Below are 21914 nucleotides of genomic sequence, written 5' to 3' on the forward strand. Positions count from 1 at the left end.
ACATTCTCAGAGAACTGTGGGTTCAGCATGGAGCGACTCATGTAGCATATCAAAGAAAACAAATTCCAGAACTTCCTGGCTGGGCGGCCAGCAGGCGAAGCCTGGCACCAAATGGCGCACTGGCCCAAGAGCCGCTCACCCCATGTACGTACGTACGTGGTGGAAAGCCTGGCTGTGCTAGGCTGGAATCGTGGCGGGGAACCCGAGCCCTCTGGGCAGCATGGCTGCCCGGGTGTTGAGACACTCAGGCCTCCTGAGTTATCATTTCTGCCTCCTGGAGGTCTTGCATTGGTGACAAGCTGAATTCAGAGGACAAAGCTGCTTATTAAACCTTGATACTTTGATATGAGAGCATCGTATTTTAAAAAGCGAACAAAAGCTGATACCAAAAGACTGATGCTTCCAACATGAGACCATCATTGTTACCCTTCATCATCTACCTTGAAATAATACTTGATAACTCCCCCAGTTCATAATAGAATCTTTGACTAAGAAAGTCACTGTCAATTCAGATTATTCTACCTTATAAAGAATTGAACAGCTGTGTAAATTAAGAATTTTTTTGTCACGAAACATCTGTGTACTGTTTCCATTTATTCAGTCAAGCTTTTATTTATATCAATATTTACTCATCAACATTTGTTTATACTGTGGGGTATAATCCAGAAGTGATTTATTACTCAAGTTATTCTGTCTTTGGGAACTGCAAAGTCTTTTGGTTGACTCCTGTATTTAATTGAAATACCCTCAATCATTATGTGTATTCTATGAAGCACTTTCTTGCTTTCTGAAATTAAAAAATGCTCAGGCTCAACAAACAGCAAACACAAATATGCAAGACAGAGGGTTAGTATGCATAATTATGGAAAATAAGTTAAAGTGGAGGAAATGCTAAATTATAAGGAAATATATTTCTTTTAATTTCTATGATTAAATATTTTATAATACTGTCTTGTTTATTATTAGTGTGGTTTACCACATTTACATGTGTGTTTCTTTGATGTCTTCAGTTTAAAATCACTAGACTGTAAGAGATAAGTTTCTGAATTTTGGCATTGTCATGAATTATAAGTGAGGTCTTTCTCTTTTTCTACATACACTGGATTGAAACATTAAGTAAATGAATAAGGCACAAAGATATTTGGGAAAAATTGGAATTGACTACATAACCACTCATTTTGAAGTTTTTGCTAGGAACATGTGTATTTGTCTTATTTATGTGTTTGTATGTATGTATACATGGAGAGAGGGAAAGCATTAGAGCTCGTATCTACTTATTTTTGTGTGTTCTATTTCAGCTTATTACCTCCAAGTGTTGTCTCTTTTTATCCCTGTCATCTGACATCATATTTAGTGCTATTGAATATTTGTTGAATAAATGAATTAATGGATGTATAAATAAATCACCAATGCACATTTGGTGAATTATTTTGAAAATTAAAATGATAAGACTCAATGTTCAACCCAAAGAATAAGAATAACAGATATGTTGAAATGATAGTTTACCATAATCCATCACTAGTTTGCTTAATGGCTCATTTATCTTTTCTTAAAATTACAGTGAATGTATTTTCCTCTCTGTGACATTAGAAATATAGCAGAATTACAGGATAGTTCATCTAAAACTAACTTTGTAGCTACTGTGTGTGTGAATTAGCTACAAAGTTAGTTTTAGATGACAATCCTGTAATTCTGTATTTTTAAAGAAGCCACACAGAAGAAAAACCATTGGGTCAAACATCTGATTCTCACTTAGCAGGACACAACATCATCCACATTTATTATCATTAGTCCCCTGAATTATGAAAATATTAATATATAGTTCCTTTGTATTCTATGTTTAGATGAGATCAGGCACGTTCAGGGTGGTATGGCCGTAGACTGTATCCTATGTTCAAACATTTCTGCTTTTTTTCATTATCCTGTATTCTTCGGCATATCTGTAAACTGTATGTTTCATAACCATGTACTATAAGCCTGTTGTAATATCTTGCTGTTTCTTTTTTTTTTTGGATGCTCTTGCACAAAATACTCTCCCATCCATTCTCCAGTTTCAATTGTAAGTTCAGAGGAAAGTTCTTATCCTGAATTCAAGTTGAAAATATGACTAGGGACCAAGGAATATTAATTATTCAGGAGCCAAAAAACACACACACATATATACATATATATATAATGTTTTTATTAGCTAAATACAAATTATTGTTATTTATGAGTCATCTAGATCTTAGGGAAGCTAGATCTAGACCATTCAAAGAAATATGTATATAATTCATGCCTTGTCATGTGGCCAACAGATGTATACATTGGTATAGTATACGGACATTTTGTTTGGTTACTAGAATTTTATGCATGGTATGGTATATTATACTGAGACTGCCCATCTATTGGAATGCTATTTTACTGACTGACCAATGTTAGACATTCACAAGAGATATTTGTATAAGTTTTTTTATTTTTTGTTTGAATAACATTGTAGAGTTCTCATTCATAAAAATAATTTTTCACTGTTAACATAAAATAATTGTGCATTGATAAAACCTTTGAAATCTGACTTATCATGGAAGTGATCATTTTCCCTGTGCTCAATTCATTTTACAATGCCTTTATCATATCCCATCAGACAAATGATTTCTGCCACATACTTCTTTTTACTTTCCTCTTTCCCTGTTTTGCTGATTTAAACCTCAGTAGTTAAGAAATATAGATAAATGGAACTGCGATTGGGGAAATAGAGAAATGTTTCCCCAGAGCTTTTGGTAAATGGTTCAGATTCCATCAAACATCAAGAATTTTCGAGTACGTATAAGGACAAGTTAATTTAACTGAGTAAGAAAGTATATTGCTGTCACTGGATGTACCAGAATGAGTTTATTGCTGTCACTGCTAGTATTGCTTTGGGGAAATACGTTAATGAGTTCACATGTCTTTTTTTTTTTTCAGTTTTCGCTGGTCAAGTGTTTCCATGCTAGATAAATTTGTACCTTATTATTTCATGATTAATAATTTCCCTAATATAAACTTCTTTTCCTCAGACAGAAAAAGATCTCTGGGAAGTATGGCAAGAAAGCAAGGACTCTGGTAATCATTGGCAGAAGGCTGTCGTCATGCTAGGAAAATTAAGGAATTTTGAAGTCATATTTCAAGGCATCAGAACAAGGGACCTGGGAGGAGGAGCAGCAGTGGATGATATCGAATTTGAAAATTGCACGACGGGTAAGTTTCTAGAAAATATCTAATTTTGGAAGTACTTTTATAATTCAGCCACTTTTTCTTTGCTATGTCTTTATAAATTGTTCTATGTTGCGTATAGACATAAATGAATAAAGTGTGGGTTCCTGAACCATTAACAAGTAGATGGTAAAAGATGATATCTATGCTACTCTGTTCAAGCTGCTGTCACACATTCTCATGGATGGAGTACCTTATATACAATAGACGTTTTTCTCCTCACAGTTCTGCAGGTTGGGAAATCAGAATCATAGCATTGGCAGATTTGGTGTCTGGAAAGGGCTCCATGATGGAAGGATGAATGACCTCCACTGCAGGACTGTTTTATGAGGATCTCCATTATGAGGATGCTGCCCCCTGTGACCTGATCACTCCCCAGCAGGTCCCTGTGATCTGTTGAGGATCAGGATTTCAACACAGGAATTCAGGAGAGATGTGAAGGTTTAGACTGTAACAGCTGCTTCTCTTTTAGTTGCACAAGTACTCCCCTCTTCACTCCATATGCTTTCTAACATGTGGAAATGTTATTCTTTGAATTTACTTTTCTTCATGACTTAGAATGATAAACTGAATATTTACATGCCTTTAGCTAATTTAGATTCATTAAAAATCGAGCAGTATACCTGGCAGTTAGTGCATACATGAAAAAGAAATCCAGCTGGCTTAAGTCCAAGGAGAACTGAACCTGAGAGCTGGGCTGAGGATATTTAATAAACACACTTCTCCATGGGAATAACAACTTCTAAATGTAAAGTATTTTGCACTAAACTTTTCTTTATGAAACTTCCCAGAAAATGTTAAAAAAATCCATGTGAATACATTTGCACAGTTTCAAAGCTTGCACAGTTCGTTCAGGGGGATTATTCCATTTGATTTCCAAAATAGCTTTGTGTGGCACAGACTGCCTGTGAAAAATATGCCTCCTGTGATTTTGTACGCTGCTGACTTAGTGGCCAGCCTCTGGGACTGGAGAGAAACCTGACTACTTATACTGCTGCTCTTGTATTAAAATACCCTTCCATTGAGGAAGTTACCCTCCCAATACCCTTCCATTGTGGCTGTCTGGGGAGTGAACCAGTGAGCTGAAGATCTTTTTGTGTCTTCCTTTCTGTGTAAATTTGCAATATTTACAGAGAAATATTTTTATTTCCAATAAAAATAAATGATTTTTAAAGAAGATATAAATTGTCTAATTCTTTTGCCCCTACCCACAGTGTTTGTAGGAAAGGTGGCTGCTGTATTTTTGTTTTGTTTTTGTTTTTGAAAAGCTACTTTACATATTCTCCATAATTTAACAACATTTACTCTCCTTGTGATTTTAGGTATACATAACTCTTGGTATCTGTGTTATATGGGAGCTAGGATTAGGATTGGAGAGGTTTGAGATAAGGTTTCTCAACCCAGGGAAATAGGATTCTGCACATATAAAAAGGAAAGCTAAGCGTGAAAACGTGCTTCTTGAGCCCCTTCCAATAAGTGTCTTTTCAGATATAACATTTTTAAAATTGTGATCAGTGACTTACTATAAAAATGATTTTTATACTAGAAAAGCAAAAATTCTTCCAAAATTTCCCTACGATTTTACAAAGAACGTAGCCTTTTTTTTTTTTCTAACAGAAAATAAATGACTGTTTCTTCTCAGGAGCAGGAGCAGAATTCTTAGATGGATAGACTCCCAGGCCAAAGCAAACTAATACTGTCCTGGCTTACATCCTGTCTTTCCTAACAAGATAAGCCATTCCTAAAAGGCACATATCATGTCTTCCCTGCTTTGTGTTGTCTAATACACAGAGGATGAAATTATCATCTATGTGAGCAAAATTGATAGTTTACAGCCTCTGTCTATGCTCTTGATGAATGACACTTAAACATTTTTTTCCTACATTCTGTTTGTTCAATTGTTTACCTAATGCAGTGTTAAGCCTGTGATTGTGAATTAAAGTGAGAGTATATCATTGTAAATTTTTTTTAAATGAGTGAGGGAGAAGGAGGGTAGGTAGGAACAAGGCGGAAGAGAGGTTAGGGTGGAAAGTATCCCTATGCTCTTAAGTCTGTATTATGAAATACTTGAAATGTGTTCACCTTACATAGAGAAAATCAGTTAAAAATGCTTTAAAAATAAATATACTTTGGACACATGCAAAAATAAGCATATTTACCAGTATGAAATCTATACTAAAGCTAAGAGGAGTTTCCAGATGTATTGAAAATATTGACTAATTACTGCTTTTGTTTTGGTTTGTCCCTTAGTGGGTGAAACTTCTGAGAGCTGCTCAGAAACCACAGATTTTTTGTGCCAGAACAACAAGTGTATTGCATCTCACCTGGTCTGTGACTACAAGCCTGACTGCTCGGATAGGTCTGATGAAGCTTACTGTGGTAGGTGCATCTGCCTGTTGTAGTGCAGCCATGTCGGCATGAACTCCAGCTTGATGAATGGAATAGCATTTTGGCATCATTGACTGAGTAAAAACGCTCTTTCCATGTGCTGAAATACTTTTTTTGACAGTCAAAATATCTTCCCCAGATTTTCGATGCAAATATCTGAAGGATGGCCATCTTATTGCTTTCATTCCCACACTGACAACTGTCACAAGCCTTTACGACAACATTTAAAAACTTTCCCATTGTATAATTGTGCTTAACTATGTGGGAGGTCATAATTGAAATGACAAGAAATTGAATAATGAGCTGTTGTCTTTTCATTGTCATTGTTCTCTCCAAAAAATGCTTCATTTTATTGAAGAGCACATTAAATACATATTAGTTTAACATTTAATCTAATGAGTAGTTTTATCATTTATATTATGCTAGCAAAAAGCAGAAATTCTCCTCATTTAAAAAAATTAAAATAAATCAAGCTTTGATCTAAATAATTTCTTTATAGCCATGTGTAAAATCCAGTCTATAGTTTTAGCATATACATCCAATTGATGAGCTTTTGCCCAGGATCTTGATGTCATTCCTGTAACTGGCTGCAGTTATTATCTGTTGCATAACAAGCTACTCCTGACACTTAGTGGAATAAAGACAAGTGTCAGTTTGTTCACACTAGTGTGGAACAGTAATTCCAAGGCAGTTCTGTGAGGCAATTTGTATGTTTTGTATTGCCCATTTAATTATAAAGAGGTTTGTTAACAGTTCCGGAGACTGAGGAGTCCAAGAGCATAGCACTGTTACCTACTCAGCTTCCAGTAAGGATAAAAAAAAAAATCCTGTAGCATATAAATACAGTGAGTGTGTGGACTTGGGTATTTACTGATATTAACTGAAGAGGCTTCTCTTCAAAACTATATGCTGATCCTTTACTGATTGTATAACTATAGCTAAATATTATATTCTGGAGAAAATTCAAGTTGTCTGAAAGAGTTTTGGTAATGCTTTATCCATTCAAAGGATCATGACAAAGATAATAATTTAGAAAATATTTTCTTTAAGAGCAGACTTTTAGCCTAGCAGTAAAATATGTGCATCCCATACCCAAGCACCTGGGTTTGATGCCCAACTGTGGTTCCTGATTCCAGCTTTCTGCAAACATATACCCCTAGGTGACAGTGATGATGGCTCAAGTAGTTGGGTTTGTACCAGAATCATGGGAGACATGACTACATTCCTGGAGTTTCATCTAGTCTACCAGGTTGGTGGCTGGGATCCAAACACTCAGATCATCTTCCTCTGTTTTCCCCAGCCATTTAGCAGGGAGGTGGATCAGAAGTAGAACACCCAGAACATGAACTGGTACCCAAATGGAATGCCAACATCACAGGTGGTGTCTTTACTCACTATTGCATAATGACAGCCCTAGAAGGATTATAATTTTTTTTAAAGATTTATTTTTATTTGAAATGCAGAGTAACAGAAAGAGAAGGGGAGATAGATATTCCGCCTGTTGACTCGTTCCCAAATGGCTTCAGTGACTGGAACTGGGTCAGTCTGAAGCAAGGGCCTCTTCCAGGTGTTCATGTTGGGCCACCTCCTCTGCTGACTTCCCAGACCATTAGTAGGAAGCTGGATCAAAAGTGGAGACACTAGGCCTTAAAGAGCACCCACGTGGGATGCTGGTGCTGCCAGGAGGAGGCTCTGTCCAGCCTTTTATGTCATTATGGCAGTCTTAAGAATAGAAATTTTAATTTTTTCCTTTCATTGCTTGAGTGTACATGACATAGAAGGTTCAATTGGGATCTTACAGCCACACATGAATGTAAGGATGAAAAGATGGTGGAAAGGAATGAAGGTAGTTTATTCAACCATTGCTCAAAATGAGAAGCTGAAGAACATTATAACAGTTTGGATATGAAAATCAAAAAAGGGCCTGGCACAATAGCATAATAATTAAAGTCCTTGCCTTACACTCAACGGGATCCCATATGGGCACTGGTTCTAATCCCAGCAGCTCCACTTCCCATCCAGCTCCCTGCTCGTGGCCTGGGAAGGCAGTTGAGGACGGCCCAAAGCCCTGGGACCCTGCCCCCAAGGAGACCCAGAAGAAGCTCCTGGCTTTGGATTGGCTCAGTTCTGGCCATTGCGGTCACTTGGGGAGTGAATCATCAGATGGAACATCTTTCTCTCTGTCTCTCCTCCTCTCTTTATATCTGACTTTGCAATAAAAATGAATAAATCTTTAAAAAGTCACATTAAAATAAGGTAGGACAGAAGGGACAAGGATGGTTGATAGAGAATGAAAAAGAATGTAGAATAATTATCACTGGGTTATGAGTCAGGGAATCAGTCACACAGCAATAAGAGCGTGTGTTATCTGTATGAAGGCACTTCCAAAAGTTAGTGGAAAATGAATTATAAGATAAGTTTGGGACCAGTATTGTGTGGCAGTGGGGTGAGCTTCTGCTTGGGATGCACACATCTGTAACAAAGTGCCTGGACTGGAGCACTGCCTCAGCTTCTTGCTAATGCATTCATTGGATAGAGAATGGTGCAGTGAGGTAGCAAATCAAGGGTCAAGTAATTAATTTCTTGCTACTCATTCAGGAAAACTGATGTAGTTCCTGGGTCTTCCTTTGGCCTAACCCAATTCCAGATGTTGCAGGCATTTGGAGATTAAGCCAGTGAATAGAAGAGATTTTTCCTTCGATCTTTCTGTCTTTGTTACTTTGCCTTTCAAATAAACAAAAGGACGAAAATACACGTTTTATACAGAAACATCTTGAAATTAATGCATTTTTTTCAAAGTGTATACTTTTCGCACACCTTTTGAAGACCCCTCTCAATTTATACATTGGAAGATTCTGAGTGTTTGCAGATGTATTGGGTTAAAAAGCTGGAGAACTGAATTTCCCATTTTTATTCACATTACAATAGTATAAGATCAGCTTCTCCTACCTTATATATAAATGAAGTTACAAGTATAACAGAGACACATAGTTTCTGAATAAGCATATTAATAGAGCAATGAATATATAATCATGTGGAATGCATGAAAGGAAGTACACAATTTATAGGGATTTTAGGGATAAGATGCAATAATTGTTAGAAGTGAAACACTGATACTTTATAAAAATACTATCAAGGATGTAAGAAATAAAACACAAAAGCTTTGTTAACAATATATTTGGTATCTATTTTAACAAAGACTTTCTGGTTGAATTTCTATGTGTTCAACAATTGTTTTGTTTTAAAAAATGTTATGATTGAGAAGTTGTGACAGATTTATGATTGAGAATATCACAAAGTTTGTATTTCTAGAAGTAATGGAAAAGTGAGTGACAAGCTTAGCTGACCTACACTGAGCAGATCACCCAATACTTACTCCTGAGTGGGTAACATGTTTTTTTTAATGCTGAATACTTAAAAAAAATACTGTTCAAGAAAAAGAAAAATGGAGGACCAGATATCGGGTATGAGGATGGCACTTCTTGTAGACAGCTAGAAGTAGATGGCAGTTATCAGGTAATGTTTTTATTGTGAATAATTCACTTTTAACTGTCAGTATTTTTAGAAGAGAATTTCTGTTTTATTCCTTACAGCCTAGCTGTGACACATAGTGCTCCAGTAATTGGTTTGTGTCCTATATAATAGTTTACTACTTCTCCCAGACACATTTGTTTAATAAATGTCTTTGTTTCCTTAATGAGCTTTACATTTAAACACCAAAGTGGATAGCGGGACCTAATTAAAGATCAAATAACTGAAGCTGTTTGTTCAACCTGAATTATCTATATTATCAAAACATTAGGTTTGATGTTCATATAGGGGCACAGTTGTATCATATATAAATTAGTCTTTCAATACAACTAAAGGATAAATGAGAATATTCATGTTCCACTTGTAGGTTCTTTTACTGGAAGAGGTTATACTGTCCAACACTGTCAATGAATGTAAACGTCTCAAATCTACCTTTTTACCAAAAATGAGAATAAACAAATTTTGATTTTAAATCATCCAAAATGTAGTATCAAATTCAATAGACATCTCTGGAAACTTTAATGTTTTTGTTTCCCTAGGACAATATACAAGTGTAACAGGAAGCTGCAGTTTTGAAACAACTTCAGGAAATTGGACTACTGCTTGCAGTCTTACTCAGGACTCTGAGGATGATCTAGACTGGGCCATTGGCAACAGAATCCACACCGAAGCCCTGAGCCTAGACTATGACCACACACCAGGTAAACCTAGTAGCAGCACTCGGGTAAAGTAAGGCACTATGTGTGTGTGAATGCCAGAGTGTTTTGCTTATTTCCTTTTGGAAGTTCATACTGTGTTTCTGGTGGTTAACCCTATTTTGTATGTATCTTACAGCACACATAGGGAAGACTTTTCTTATGAAATGTATTAGACACTACAGGTAACAAAAGAAATACTGAAAATATTCACCCTGAAATATTTTGGAAAGTTGGTCTCTTGCTTTTGAATTCTTGCACTTTAGCTAGGGCCTGCAAAACAAAACAAAACAAAACAAAACAAAAAAAGATGTGTTTAACATCCAAGAGGCAAAAGGTACGAAAAAAACAGAACATATAAAAAGTATTTATCTCTCTAAGATGTATCTTTCAAATATGGTGTTGCCATTTAGAGTCTCCAAATTGCAATTTGAAGACACAAAGTGTTATGTACCTCAAAAGTGCTTTGAGGGCCTGGAGGCGTGGCCTAGCGGCTAAGGTCCTCGCCTTGAACGCCCTGGGATCCCATATGGGCGCTGGTTCTAGTCCTGGCTGCTCCACTTCCCATCCAGCTCCCTGCTTGTGGCCTGGGAAAGCAGTCAGGGACGGCCCAAGGCTTTGGGACCCTGTACCCATGTGGGAGACCTGGAAGAGGTTCCTGGTTCCCGGCATCGGATCGGCGCGCACCGGCCTTTGTGGCTCACTTGGGGAGTGCATCATCAGATGGAAGATCTTCTCTGTCTCTCCCCCTCTGTATATCTGACTTTCCAATAAAAAAAAAAAAATAAATCTTAAAAAAAAAGAAGGACTTCAGGAAAAATTTTATCTCCTAATTCCTACAGGTACAGAAAACAGTAAATATAATTTTTCTTCCTGTCATATTAACATAACACCTCCTACTAAAGGATATTTACCTCAGTTACTTTTACGTAGGAATGCCACCCATTAGCAGCTAAAACAATAACATGACAAAATGTTGATGTATATATAACACTCAAAGCACTTTTTTAAAAAAAGATTTATTTATTATTATTGAAGAGCCAGATATACAGAGAGGAGGAGAGACAGAGAGGAAGATCTTCCATCCGATGATTCACTCCCCAAGTGGCCACAACTGCTGGGGCTGAGCCAACCTGAAGCCAGGAGCCAGGAGCTTCTTTCTGGGTCTCCCACGCAAGTGCAGGGTCCCAAGGCTTTGGGTCGTCCTTGACTGCTTTCCCAGGCCACAAGCAGGGAGCTGGATGGGAAGTGGGGCCACCTGGATTAGAACTGGTGTGTACAATGCGAGGACTTTAGCCACTAGGCTACTGTGCCGGGCCCATGTAATGGTATTTTTATTAAAGGCTGTAGAAAATTCATTTGCCTTTTGAGATGCTGTTATGGTGGTTTTCATTTTGAGTAAATTCTTGCTTGTTCTCTGAGCCTGTTTCCATTTTACAGCTTTTAAAAGCTCCAGGAACGTATATCTAGCATCTTAGAAATCTGGGGAAAACATGGTTGCACAAACAGAATTGAGGACATTTCAACTGATAGTCATTACATGTCCTTCTGTTCAAGGGTGTGGAACAGGCTGAAATTATAGCAGCAGGACAGCCATGAAAGTAAATCTGAAGAGAGCATTTGCTGTTTTGAAAGGGAGGTGTAGTGCAGATCATTTTAAACACCACGAGGCAGCTTCAGTTTCTGAACAGGGAAAAAAGACTCATGTTGCCTCCAACTTAATGGAGTGAACTTGGATCAATTAAAGTAGGATTGTCTTTTGTGCTCTGACTCTAGCACAGGTGAGTATGATTCTTCTTAGGGAGCTGAAAAAAACAAAAATATAGCTTTATTTTGAATGTATTAGCTGTCCTTATGGAATAAATACCAGATTTATTATGCTACTGCACAATAACTGAATGAAACAGTGGAATCGCCAAGACTGTAGGTAAACACATCTAAAAGATGAATAAGAACTTTCACTGTCTACTGTTCAGAAACTTGGAGATGGGTCATGGATGTGACTAATGTACTTCTGGCACTCTTTTGTCAAGTTGGCATTGTGATTTAAGCAAAGAACAGTTTGATCTTCAATTTACATAACTTGTAATATTACACTAAGCAACCCCCAATTTTCAGTGTGTCTAATTTTGTTAAGAGTTTAAGTGAAGTTTATACGTTAAGTTCTAACCTCCATTGAGGACATGAGTTGAGCTAATTCAGATGTTCAATATAAAATCTGTATCCCAAGAATCCTAAGAACTTGCACTCATGAAACTATACAAGCAAAAGTCAAGTTTTATACTGAAAAATATGCAGAAAATATTTGATGTTTGAGTATGTAGGGGAGGGGAAAAATCAGATCTCTCTAATGAATACCATGTCTCAGAGTACTACATCTGGTAGCATTTAATTAAAGTATGATAGATTTTACAAAGTTAACTGTAATGATATGTATGTTCTTCTTTTTATCTTCATGGTGGTTTTTAATTTTTTAAGATTTCTAATTTTAAATCTTTATGTTTGACGATGTTTACATAGTTGATCAGGATGAGAAGGATCAAAATCAGGGGAAAGTAAGCAAGATCATTGTTTGCACATTTTTTTCTTCTTCTTGCATCTGGGGAAGGGGAGGATACAATGGGAGAGACCACGCCCAGCCTCCCAACCATCCCAGGGTCTCCATTGTGGAGCATGTTCCAAGGGTTCTGCTCAAGTAGTTTCAATAGTTCTAAGATGCTATTGATTTCGCTGCTCCAAGGATGAGGAAATCCTTACAAGATCAGTTGATCTCCATTTGCTCAGAAATTTGCTGTCAAGTTTCACTGGGGTAGTTTATCAATCTGTTCTGCCTTCCTTCCTTCCTCTGCAAACCAATGGGTGCTACAGCCCAGCCCAACCCTGCCCATCACATGCTTGGCCCGCACATTCACCAGGGGGAGTTGAAGTCCAGTCAGTGCGAACCCCAACAGCCCCCACTTAACCAGCCCCCCACTCTGATTCCTGTGCCTGCCAACATGAGCAGTGAACTGGTCTGGTCTGTCTTACATCCCATTCAGCTCTCTTGTACATCATTGGTGTTGAAGCCTAACTCAATTCAACCAACTCTACCCTCTAGCTCACACTCATGCCATAGCATACCACTGCCTGTCCAGCCAGGCCTACCCAGAGTCCTGGTTCTTATGCTCAGTAGTGGGAGTTGCAACCCATCAGAGAGGTGCCCACAGCCACCCCACTGTACCCACTCCCAGCCTTGGATTTTGCACTCTCCAGGTGGATCTGCATTCTAGCTTGACCGAATTTCCCCCCTAGTCCCAGTACTTGCCAGCTGAGGCTGTGGCAAAGCCCAACACACCTTCCCTTACTCTAGCTCATGCTTGTACCAGTGTATACAGTAATCCCAGCCTGGCTCTCCCGCTAACCCATTTCACATGTAGGCCAGTAGGTATTGTAGCTCTGCCCAGCCTGGGCTGCCCCTAGTCCCAGCTCTCCCACTCACCAGCAGGAGCAGTGGTCCAGCGATGGAGTCCCCACTACTCCCCTACTAGGCTTGCACACCTCCACCTTTTTTGTGTGTGTTGGTGAGTGCTGCGGGCCAGTCTGGCATGGTCCATCTCACCTTGGGCACATGCCAGTGGGTGCTGTATTCTGACTCATCCTGGTCTGCTCCTTCTCCCCCTGTTCCAGCTCCTGGCCCTAATGTGGACTGGCTGGTGCTGTGGCCAAACCCAGCTTGTCCTGCACTCCATCCTGGTTCTAAAATCACATTTTCCCCTCAAAATTGCATGGCCATATGGCCTGGGGGCTTCAGCTGGTGCCACTGGTATCCAGGCTACCTGACCCAAGCTCTGCTGCTCGGGACCCTGCCCCTGGGATTACCTGACCTCTCCATTTCTGATCACCTGGCAACCAGTGGGCTCAAGCCTTCATACCTGAGTCTAGCCTCTGGGACAAACCAACTCACCTGGCTTTGAGCATGTGGCCACATGATGGGCTAGAACCTCCAGCTCTGAGCCCCACCAGACCTGAACCCTACCTCTTGGGAGCCAATCCCGCCTCCTCTGAACAGCTGGCAGGCCAATGGGCCCAAGCGTTCAGACCTGAGCCTAGTCCCTGGGATGAACTGACCCACCTGGCTTTGAGCACTTGGCCAGCTAATGGGTCTGAGCACATGGTCACCTGATGGGCTAGTGCCTTCAGACCCAAGCCCCACTGCCTGGGAGGCAGCCCCCAGGACAGGCTGTCCCCTTCAGCTCTGAGCACCTGGCAGGTTGATGGGCCCAAGCCTTCAGACCTGAGCCCAGCCCCTGGGACGAACTGACCCACTTGGCTCTGAGCACATGGATTTCCGATGGACCTGAGCCTCCAGACCCATGCCCTGCTGCCCAGAAGCTAGCCCCATTAAGTAACTTTTTAAAATTGAAATAAAATCAAGAGTAGATCATAATTAAATAAAAACAAATAGTATGCTTCTGTAAAGATCTATCCTATGAATGTTGTTTCTCATTCCACAGAATCACTTATAAATATAACAGACTAGTTTACTGATTTATCACTAATTATTAAATATACTCTGAGAGTTGAGGCTTCTGTGCTTTATTATCTGCCTTAATAATACTGAATTTGTATGTCAGAGTATAGTGATATAAATATGTAGTTTTCAAAGAATCAAGTGAAGATTTATAAGTATATGAGAGTAGTTCTAGCCTTGCTAGATAAAGAATTTCTGTTCTTAAAGTATAATTCATTGTAAGATGTTATAATTTAGGGACACAGTAAATAGTTCCTAGATAATTTATACATTTTGGCTATAATTTCTTTTGTTATAATTTCAAGAGGCTGAAAATGTGGCTGAAAAAGAAGTTTACTCCTTTTAAATACTTAAATTTATCTGTGTTAACATTACAAATTAAAGACCAAATTTGCAATAGTGGATTCTAAATATTCAGGCAAACTTTTGTCTGCCTGAAATTGAAATGGATAAAACTTCACATTGACATGCATTAGTAACTCAGCCAAGATGTGATTTTCTGATTTAGTGCTGGACAGCAGGATTGTGAAGAACCAAAACATGCAAATTAGAAGGGACTAGGTAGAATGCAAAACTCGGCCCAGCACCCAATAATTATTGGAATTGAAAACTTTCATGTTGACCCTTATATGACATTGTCCTTCATTGCAATAGTGTGTAGTTAGGCCCAGTGAATGTTGCTTTTATTCATTTTAATGAAAAAAAAAAAAGAGTGATGCAGAGAACAGAAGGTGTGCACTGTGTTGTCTCCATGCAGGTGCTTTCTCTTTTTCTTTAAACATTCATTTATTTATTTGAGAGTCACAGAAAGGATGAGACATAGAAGGAGACCATTCAATTATCACTAAATGAAGTTAGTAAGAAAAACACGGAATATGAAAAGATGGTGGTAATATTGAATCTTTTTTCAAAATTTGAGAATTTATGTAATTATATGTATATATGTATACACACACACTCACATATATATATATATATATATATAGAAATGGATTTTAGGGATGAAACAATAAAATTGTATTATAACAAGTTATACATTATTTCTAATTATTTGAAAGAAAGCATAATGAGGAGAGAGGGAAGGAGAGAGGGAAGGAGGGAGGGAGAGATTGATTGATTGATTGATTGACTGATTGTTTCCGTTTGCTAGGTGATTCCCCACATGCCTAAGTTGTTGGGGCTGGGCCAGGGTGAAGAACTCAGGGTTTCCTATGTAGATGTCAGGAAGCCAAATACTTGAACTATTACTTCCTGCCTTCCAAGTGGCAGGAATTTCATTAGCAGGAAATTGAAATCAGAAGCAGAGCTAGGATTCAAATCAGACAAGGATATGAGTTGTAGAATCTCAAGAAATGTCTTAGCTGCTATGTTTATTATGCCTTAATTAAGCTTGTAAATTGTAAATGAGGAGTGAGCATGTGATTACACTTGACTCAGGTTGCTGCACACACTTCAAACTGGTCTTTTGAAAACAATTGAAATTATTTAAAGAAAACAGCTGAATTAAGGCATTTTATATAAGGCAACCTTCATTCAAATGACAAGATCTATCTATGTAATGTATCTATATATCTATATTTGTATCTATATCTATACAATGTATGTATAGGTATTCATCTAGAAGCTAGAAGAACTGCATGTTAACTGAGAAGTGAAGATATATTGCAATATGCAATATATACTCTTGAATAAAAGATGAAATTCCAATGAAACTGTTAAATATATCCTGATAATAGTCTCTGGACTTTAATCATTCAACCTGCAATGTGATGATACACTTAAATAGCTGAATGATGGACCTGTGACTGAGGTTGAAGGACTATATCAATGTTATAATGTAAGGGAAATCAAAGAGAAGTGGCATGGGGAGGATGGAAGGAGAAATCCCTGATTCCATGGAACTGTATCATGACAAATCAAAAAAAAGGGGGGGGAGAGGAATCCAATAAGTAAACACATAAATAAAGTACGTGTCTTATAGACAACATACATTAAAACAAGAAAGAAATCATCTGAATTATTTACATTCTAACACTATGTGATTATAGGAATTACTCTGAAATGTGAGGTTTTAAATAAAAATTCCTCTGGTAACTGCAAAAGTGATTAAGTTTGTGTCAGTGCACATTCACTTTTTCCTTCTATTCTAAATTTTTTACATTTGAAATCAGGTTAGAGCTAAAACTGGAGAAGGCTATTTAAATTCTGATATAAACATGATCTACTTTGGAGATGGAAGCAGATCAGTTCTCATCATGTCTGTCGCATTAAGAATGAGCTGTAAAATACAATTTTATACAAGCATAATAGCTGAGACTAAAGATACCTCTTGCATTCTACATAGGGTGAATATGTTTCATACTTTTAATTAAGCCTTAAATATACAAGAAAAGTAGTTACTACAGCTTATTGGATTATAGCATAGTTCTGCTTTATTTTAAGGTTTGTTTATTTCAAAGAGTTAGAGAGCCTTCCATCCACTGACTCCCCAAGTGATTGTGCTACTCAGGGCTGAACCTGGCCAAAGCAGAAGCTTCAGCTGGGTCTGCCATGTATGTTGCAGGAATGCAAGCAAGGGTTCGGGCTATATTGTGTTGTTTTTCCCAGATCAATATCAGGGAACTGGATTGGAAGTAGAGTAGCCAGGATATAAACTGACAGTTATATAGGATGCTGGGATCATAGGCTCTGACTTAATATACTATGCCACTGTACCACACTGCTGGCCTGAAAAAGTTGTTTTCTTACTTAAGATAATTTTATTATATTGGAAAGTGAGATAAACAGAGAGGAAGATCTTGCTTCCATTAATTCACTCCCCAAGTGGTCGCAATGACCAGAGCTGAGCCAATCTGAAGCCAGGAGCCAGGAGCCTCTTCTGGGTCTCCTGTGCAGGTGCAGTGTCCCAAGGCTTTGGGCCATCCTCAGCTGCTTTCTCAATACACAAGCAGGGAACTGGATGAGAAGCGGGGACCCCGGGATTAGAACCGGTGCCTATATGGGATCCTGGCATGTGCAAGGTGAGGACTTTAGCTGCTAGGCTTCCACGCTGAGCCTTAGGATAATGTTTTAAAGTGTCATGATGAAATACAGTTCAAATACATTGGAAATGTCCAAGTTGTAAAAGGCAGCAGGATAGTACAAAACCTAGATACTTCTGCTGAAAGTGAAGTTAGGTTTAGCAAAAGTGTATTTTTCCTGAATAAACTGTAGTTTTTGCTACAATTGAATGATGGGATCTGGAAATACCTGGCTGTGTGTGCCTGACGTCCTTATTTTGTAAATCATAAAACAGATGCCATCCTTGTAAAACAAAACGTAAAACTTAGAAAAATCTCTCCCGTGTTTTATTTAAAATTATGTTTGATGTTCATAACTCCAGTATTTAGTGACACATATATTTAAAAAAATAAGAGTAGAAAACTGTTTACTAATGTTTTTCAAGTTCTTCTATTCCTACTCTTCTATATTGAGAAAAACATAGAAGAGTAGTTCTTAGGTCATGTTGCTGTATTATTTTTTCCTTGATACAAGTTTTTTGTTGTTTTTGCTTTTCCAACCTTCATAAGGGTTTTTAGGTGAAGTGAGGTATTTTCTGCAAGGAATGGTTTTTGGTATATGGAAGTCATTTTCAGTTTCCCATATAATATGTCAGGAGCTTGGAAGGCATCGTAATAAGAAAAAAGTGAAGAAACAAAATCAGCAACTCTCCCCAGGTCTCTTAGAGACTTGAGTTCATAGGGCGAAACTGGAGAAACAGGCAGACCCAGCGAGTTCAGCTGGCTGGAGCAGAAGCTCATCTTCAGAAACACCTAAAGGAACCAGCGCAGGGCAGAAAATGTTCCACCGAGGGACAAATGGCTGTAGGTGCAATGTACGAAGGTTTGAGATTAAAATTGCAGGAAGATGTACTTTTATGAGTTTTTACCTTCAAGTTTTCATAGCAAACAACAGAAAAAAGTCTGCTTTAGGCAGAGAAAGGTAAAAAACAACTATTATGAAATATCCTTTGTTTTATTTTTATGAATAAAAAAGTATTTTGCCAGAGCTTAACTTACCTAGGGAAGAGAAACACCCAGCAATAATATCAGACAGGGTTAGGATTCATTGAAAGTACTGTGTAATACACTTTCCATGCTACCTATGAACCAATATAATATTTGAAGAATGATATAATTTAATTTTAATGTATTTCAAGTTCAGGGGAAACCATTGCAAAAAAAGTATAAGCAACATATATAACTGGGCAAGTTCAGAAAGCATAAAAATAGAGTCATATGAAATGCTCAAAGTATATGAAGACAGAAAACAATATAAGTGTAACAAGTTGAAAATAGTAACAAATATGCTAGATATTAATTCAACCAGATTACTGATTATCTTAAGCACTAGTCCAAGTCCTTCAATTAGTGCAAAATTGCAATGGAACAGAAAGACTCAACTGTATTTTTTGATAAGAAGCATGCATTTAATAATAGAGATCAAGAGTGAAAGAAAGTGGTGGAGGAAGCATTAATCAAAAAAACATGGCAGTTTGGTGAAGAAGTATTAGGAGCAAGGAAGACCATCAGGTATAAATAGATGCCCCAAGAAAATGAAACAGTCTTTAATATGTAAATGCCTAACATCAGAACAGCAAAATACATGCAGTGAAAAATGAAAGTACCTCAAGGCTTCATAGATGAATCCAGGAGAATAGTTGGCGGGGATACTCACTCTGTCAACAGGTAACAAGGAACCAGGAAGGACTTGATAACATCAGTTGATGAGTTGACATGAGTCAACCAGATCTAGTGGTCATCCAGTTTACTGCACCCAACAACTGAGTGCCAGTGTTCATAAACGCACATCACAGTTACCAAGGTAAGTTTTGTTATAGAACATGAGATGCACACTAGCAAACTTTAAAAATATAGAATCAAAAATAAAAAAACTTTAAAAAAATATAGGATCATAGAAATTATGTACTCAGCCAACAGTGGAATTAAGATTAAAAACCAGCCACCAAAGGGCAGTTGTGAAATACCCCAAAACAGATGGAAAAATGAACTTGAATATAGCATGCAAGCCAAAGTACTCTCTAGAAAAATTTAGCATGTTTTCAACAAGTTAAAAAGAACATGTAATATCAAAATTAGTGAGTTTCCTCTAAGATGATGTCTACAGAAGGATTTTAGCAATAGATATGTATGCTAAATAGAAAAAAAACCCTAAAATCCATAATAAAGCTACTGGTTTAGGAACCTGTAAAATGAAAAGCAACTTAAATACAAAGTAAGTAGATTGAAAGCTGTAATAACAAGTAGAGCAGATATTAATCATGCAATCTGTAGAGGAAACTCAATGGAACCAAAATAGTGCTTTGAAAAAAAGTGAAATATTTCTCTTCGTTAACTGATGCAAGACAAAGATTATAGAAATTACTAATAGCCAAAAGAAAAGGGGGTCACTGTTACTGATTCTTGGACATTAACGTGCCACAAGAATAAAAAATGGTTTGGAATGACTTAAATAATATAAAGACTCTTGAATCACATTCAATTTCCAATCATAGCTGACTGACACTAAGATTCAGTATCATTCAGTCCCCAGGATACATTCTGTATCTGTTCTGTGACTGAATAAGAAATCTTTTCCTGAAACTGCCACATCTGGGTAAATAAGGATAAAAAGAATACAGCCTCATAGACAATATAACTATTTGATCACTTTATGCATGATTAATAAATCCAAGTGAATTTTGTGAACCATATGTTTGTAGTCATAGCCACAATTTTTTCAGCTTTAAAGAATTAAATGTTATTATGGTCTAACTTGCAAAAAGAAAATGAATCTGTTCATGTGTTTAAAAATAAATGATATCTGTACATAATTTAAATGCTTTCTATCCCATGCTATAAAATGTATCATTGCACTAAAAAAAGTATCTAAATCTATTTCAAGGTAGTGGTCAGTACTTCCTGTATGTTAACTCTTCTAACCCCAAAGAAGGATCTACTGCAAGAATCACTACCTCCACATTCTTCCCAGCAAGTCATGGAATGTGTACAGTTCGCTTCTGGTTCTACATGATCGATCCTGGGAGTATGGGAGTATTAAAGGTACAAAGAAAGACTGGTTTGTCTTCTGTGTTGTACTGATGTAGTTTATGACATGTTTAGCCACATTTTACATTTTCTTTGTATTGTAATTAAACTATCAATACTGATTTCATTAATTTCTTTCTGGGCAATGAAACTTGGACACATGGTACTGTCATTCATTTTCGTCTCAGTATTTAATCTCATTCATGACTACCATCTGAACTCAGTTAAGTGCTTGCTATTTAAAAGATTACTAGATAATTAAAGGTTTGGGGCAGATTCTGCACATATATTCTAATAATAATGAAAAATATGAGGCATGATGATTATATTGTCTGCAAACAGGGATAATTTTAATTCTTCATTTCCTTTTTGAATTTCTTTTCCCTGTCTGATAGCTCTAGCAAGGACTTCCAATTCCATGTTGAATAGCAGTGATTAAAGTGGATATCCTTGTGGGAAAATTTCCAGTTTTTCTATGTTTAGTATGATGTTGGCATGGATTTTTTTGGTAAATTGCTTTGATAGTGTTGTAGAATGTTCTTTATATGCCTGTTTTGGTTAGGAATTTTAGCATGAAGTGGTGTTGGATTTTTTTTTATAATCTATTTTATTGTGTTGTTGTTGACAATCTTTTCATAGTTAATTACAGTTAAAGAAAGAAAAAGAAAAAAAAAAGGTTCAGGGAGATAGGGAAGTGGGCAATACTATTATGTCCATATTGTTTCCATCTTGTATCTGAGGTAAAGGAGGATATTGAGGGAGAAGCCCCACCCGGTTTCCCGCCCACCCCGAGTCCCGGATGTGGGGTATGCTCTGAGATATGTGCTCGAGTGGTGTTAATAGTTCTCCAGTTATGAATCGCTGCCAGTTTCGCTCGATGAGGTCGTCCACTGATTGATATGGTCCATCATAAAGTCTCCATTTGCCCCATTTTTCGCTGCTAACATGTAGCTGAGATGAATGATTGATCTGCTCTGTCTTCTGTCTTTTCTTGATTAGAGTTCTGAGTCCAGCAGTTCGATTGGGGAGATCTCCAAAGAAACTTTGAGGTATTCCCAGACTAGTTTCTTGTATGTTCTAGCAAGCACAGGGCCCGGCACAGCCCATCACCCCGATCAGCTGGTGGTTGCAATTGCTGGGTTGGTTCTGTTTTCAGTCCCGAGTTGCACTGGAACCAATGGGTGTTGCAGTCCAGTCTGGTTCTGCCCAGCACGTTCTCGACCCTCACACTAACCAGTGGGAGCTGCAGCCTAGTTGGGGCGACCCACGATAACCCTTACCCGGCCTGCCCCTGGTTTGCCAGTATGTGTAGCAGAAGACCAGTCTGTCCCCCATCCCATTTGGCTCTGGCACTTGTCAATGGGTATTAAAGCTTAGTTCTATCTAACCAACTCAACCATCCAGCCCTCATGGGTGTTGTTGAGTGCCTCTCTATCTAGCCATCCCAGCCCCCGTCCTAGTTTTCATGCCCTC

The 21914-nt window shown here is 37.9% G+C and overlaps 1 protein-coding gene across 1 annotated transcript in view; it reads left to right on the forward strand.

The window, feature by feature from the left end:
- Window positions 1-21914, forward strand: part of MALRD1 (MAM and LDL receptor class A domain containing 1) — a 172286-nt gene that overhangs the window by 120838 nt on the left and 29534 nt on the right. Inside the window, exons 25-28 of the mRNA XM_058669699.1 lie at window positions 3036-3216; window positions 5482-5610; window positions 9690-9851; window positions 20299-20456. Coding sequence (XP_058525682.1) covers window positions 3036-3216; window positions 5482-5610; window positions 9690-9851; window positions 20299-20456 — 630 coding nt within the window. The remainder of the gene's footprint in view (window positions 1-3035; window positions 3217-5481; window positions 5611-9689; window positions 9852-20298; window positions 20457-21914) is intronic.

Source organism: Ochotona princeps, chromosome 10 (assembly GCF_030435755.1).
Source record: "Ochotona princeps isolate mOchPri1 chromosome 10, mOchPri1.hap1, whole genome shotgun sequence".
NCBI lineage: Eukaryota > Metazoa > Chordata > Mammalia > Lagomorpha > Ochotonidae > Ochotona > Ochotona princeps.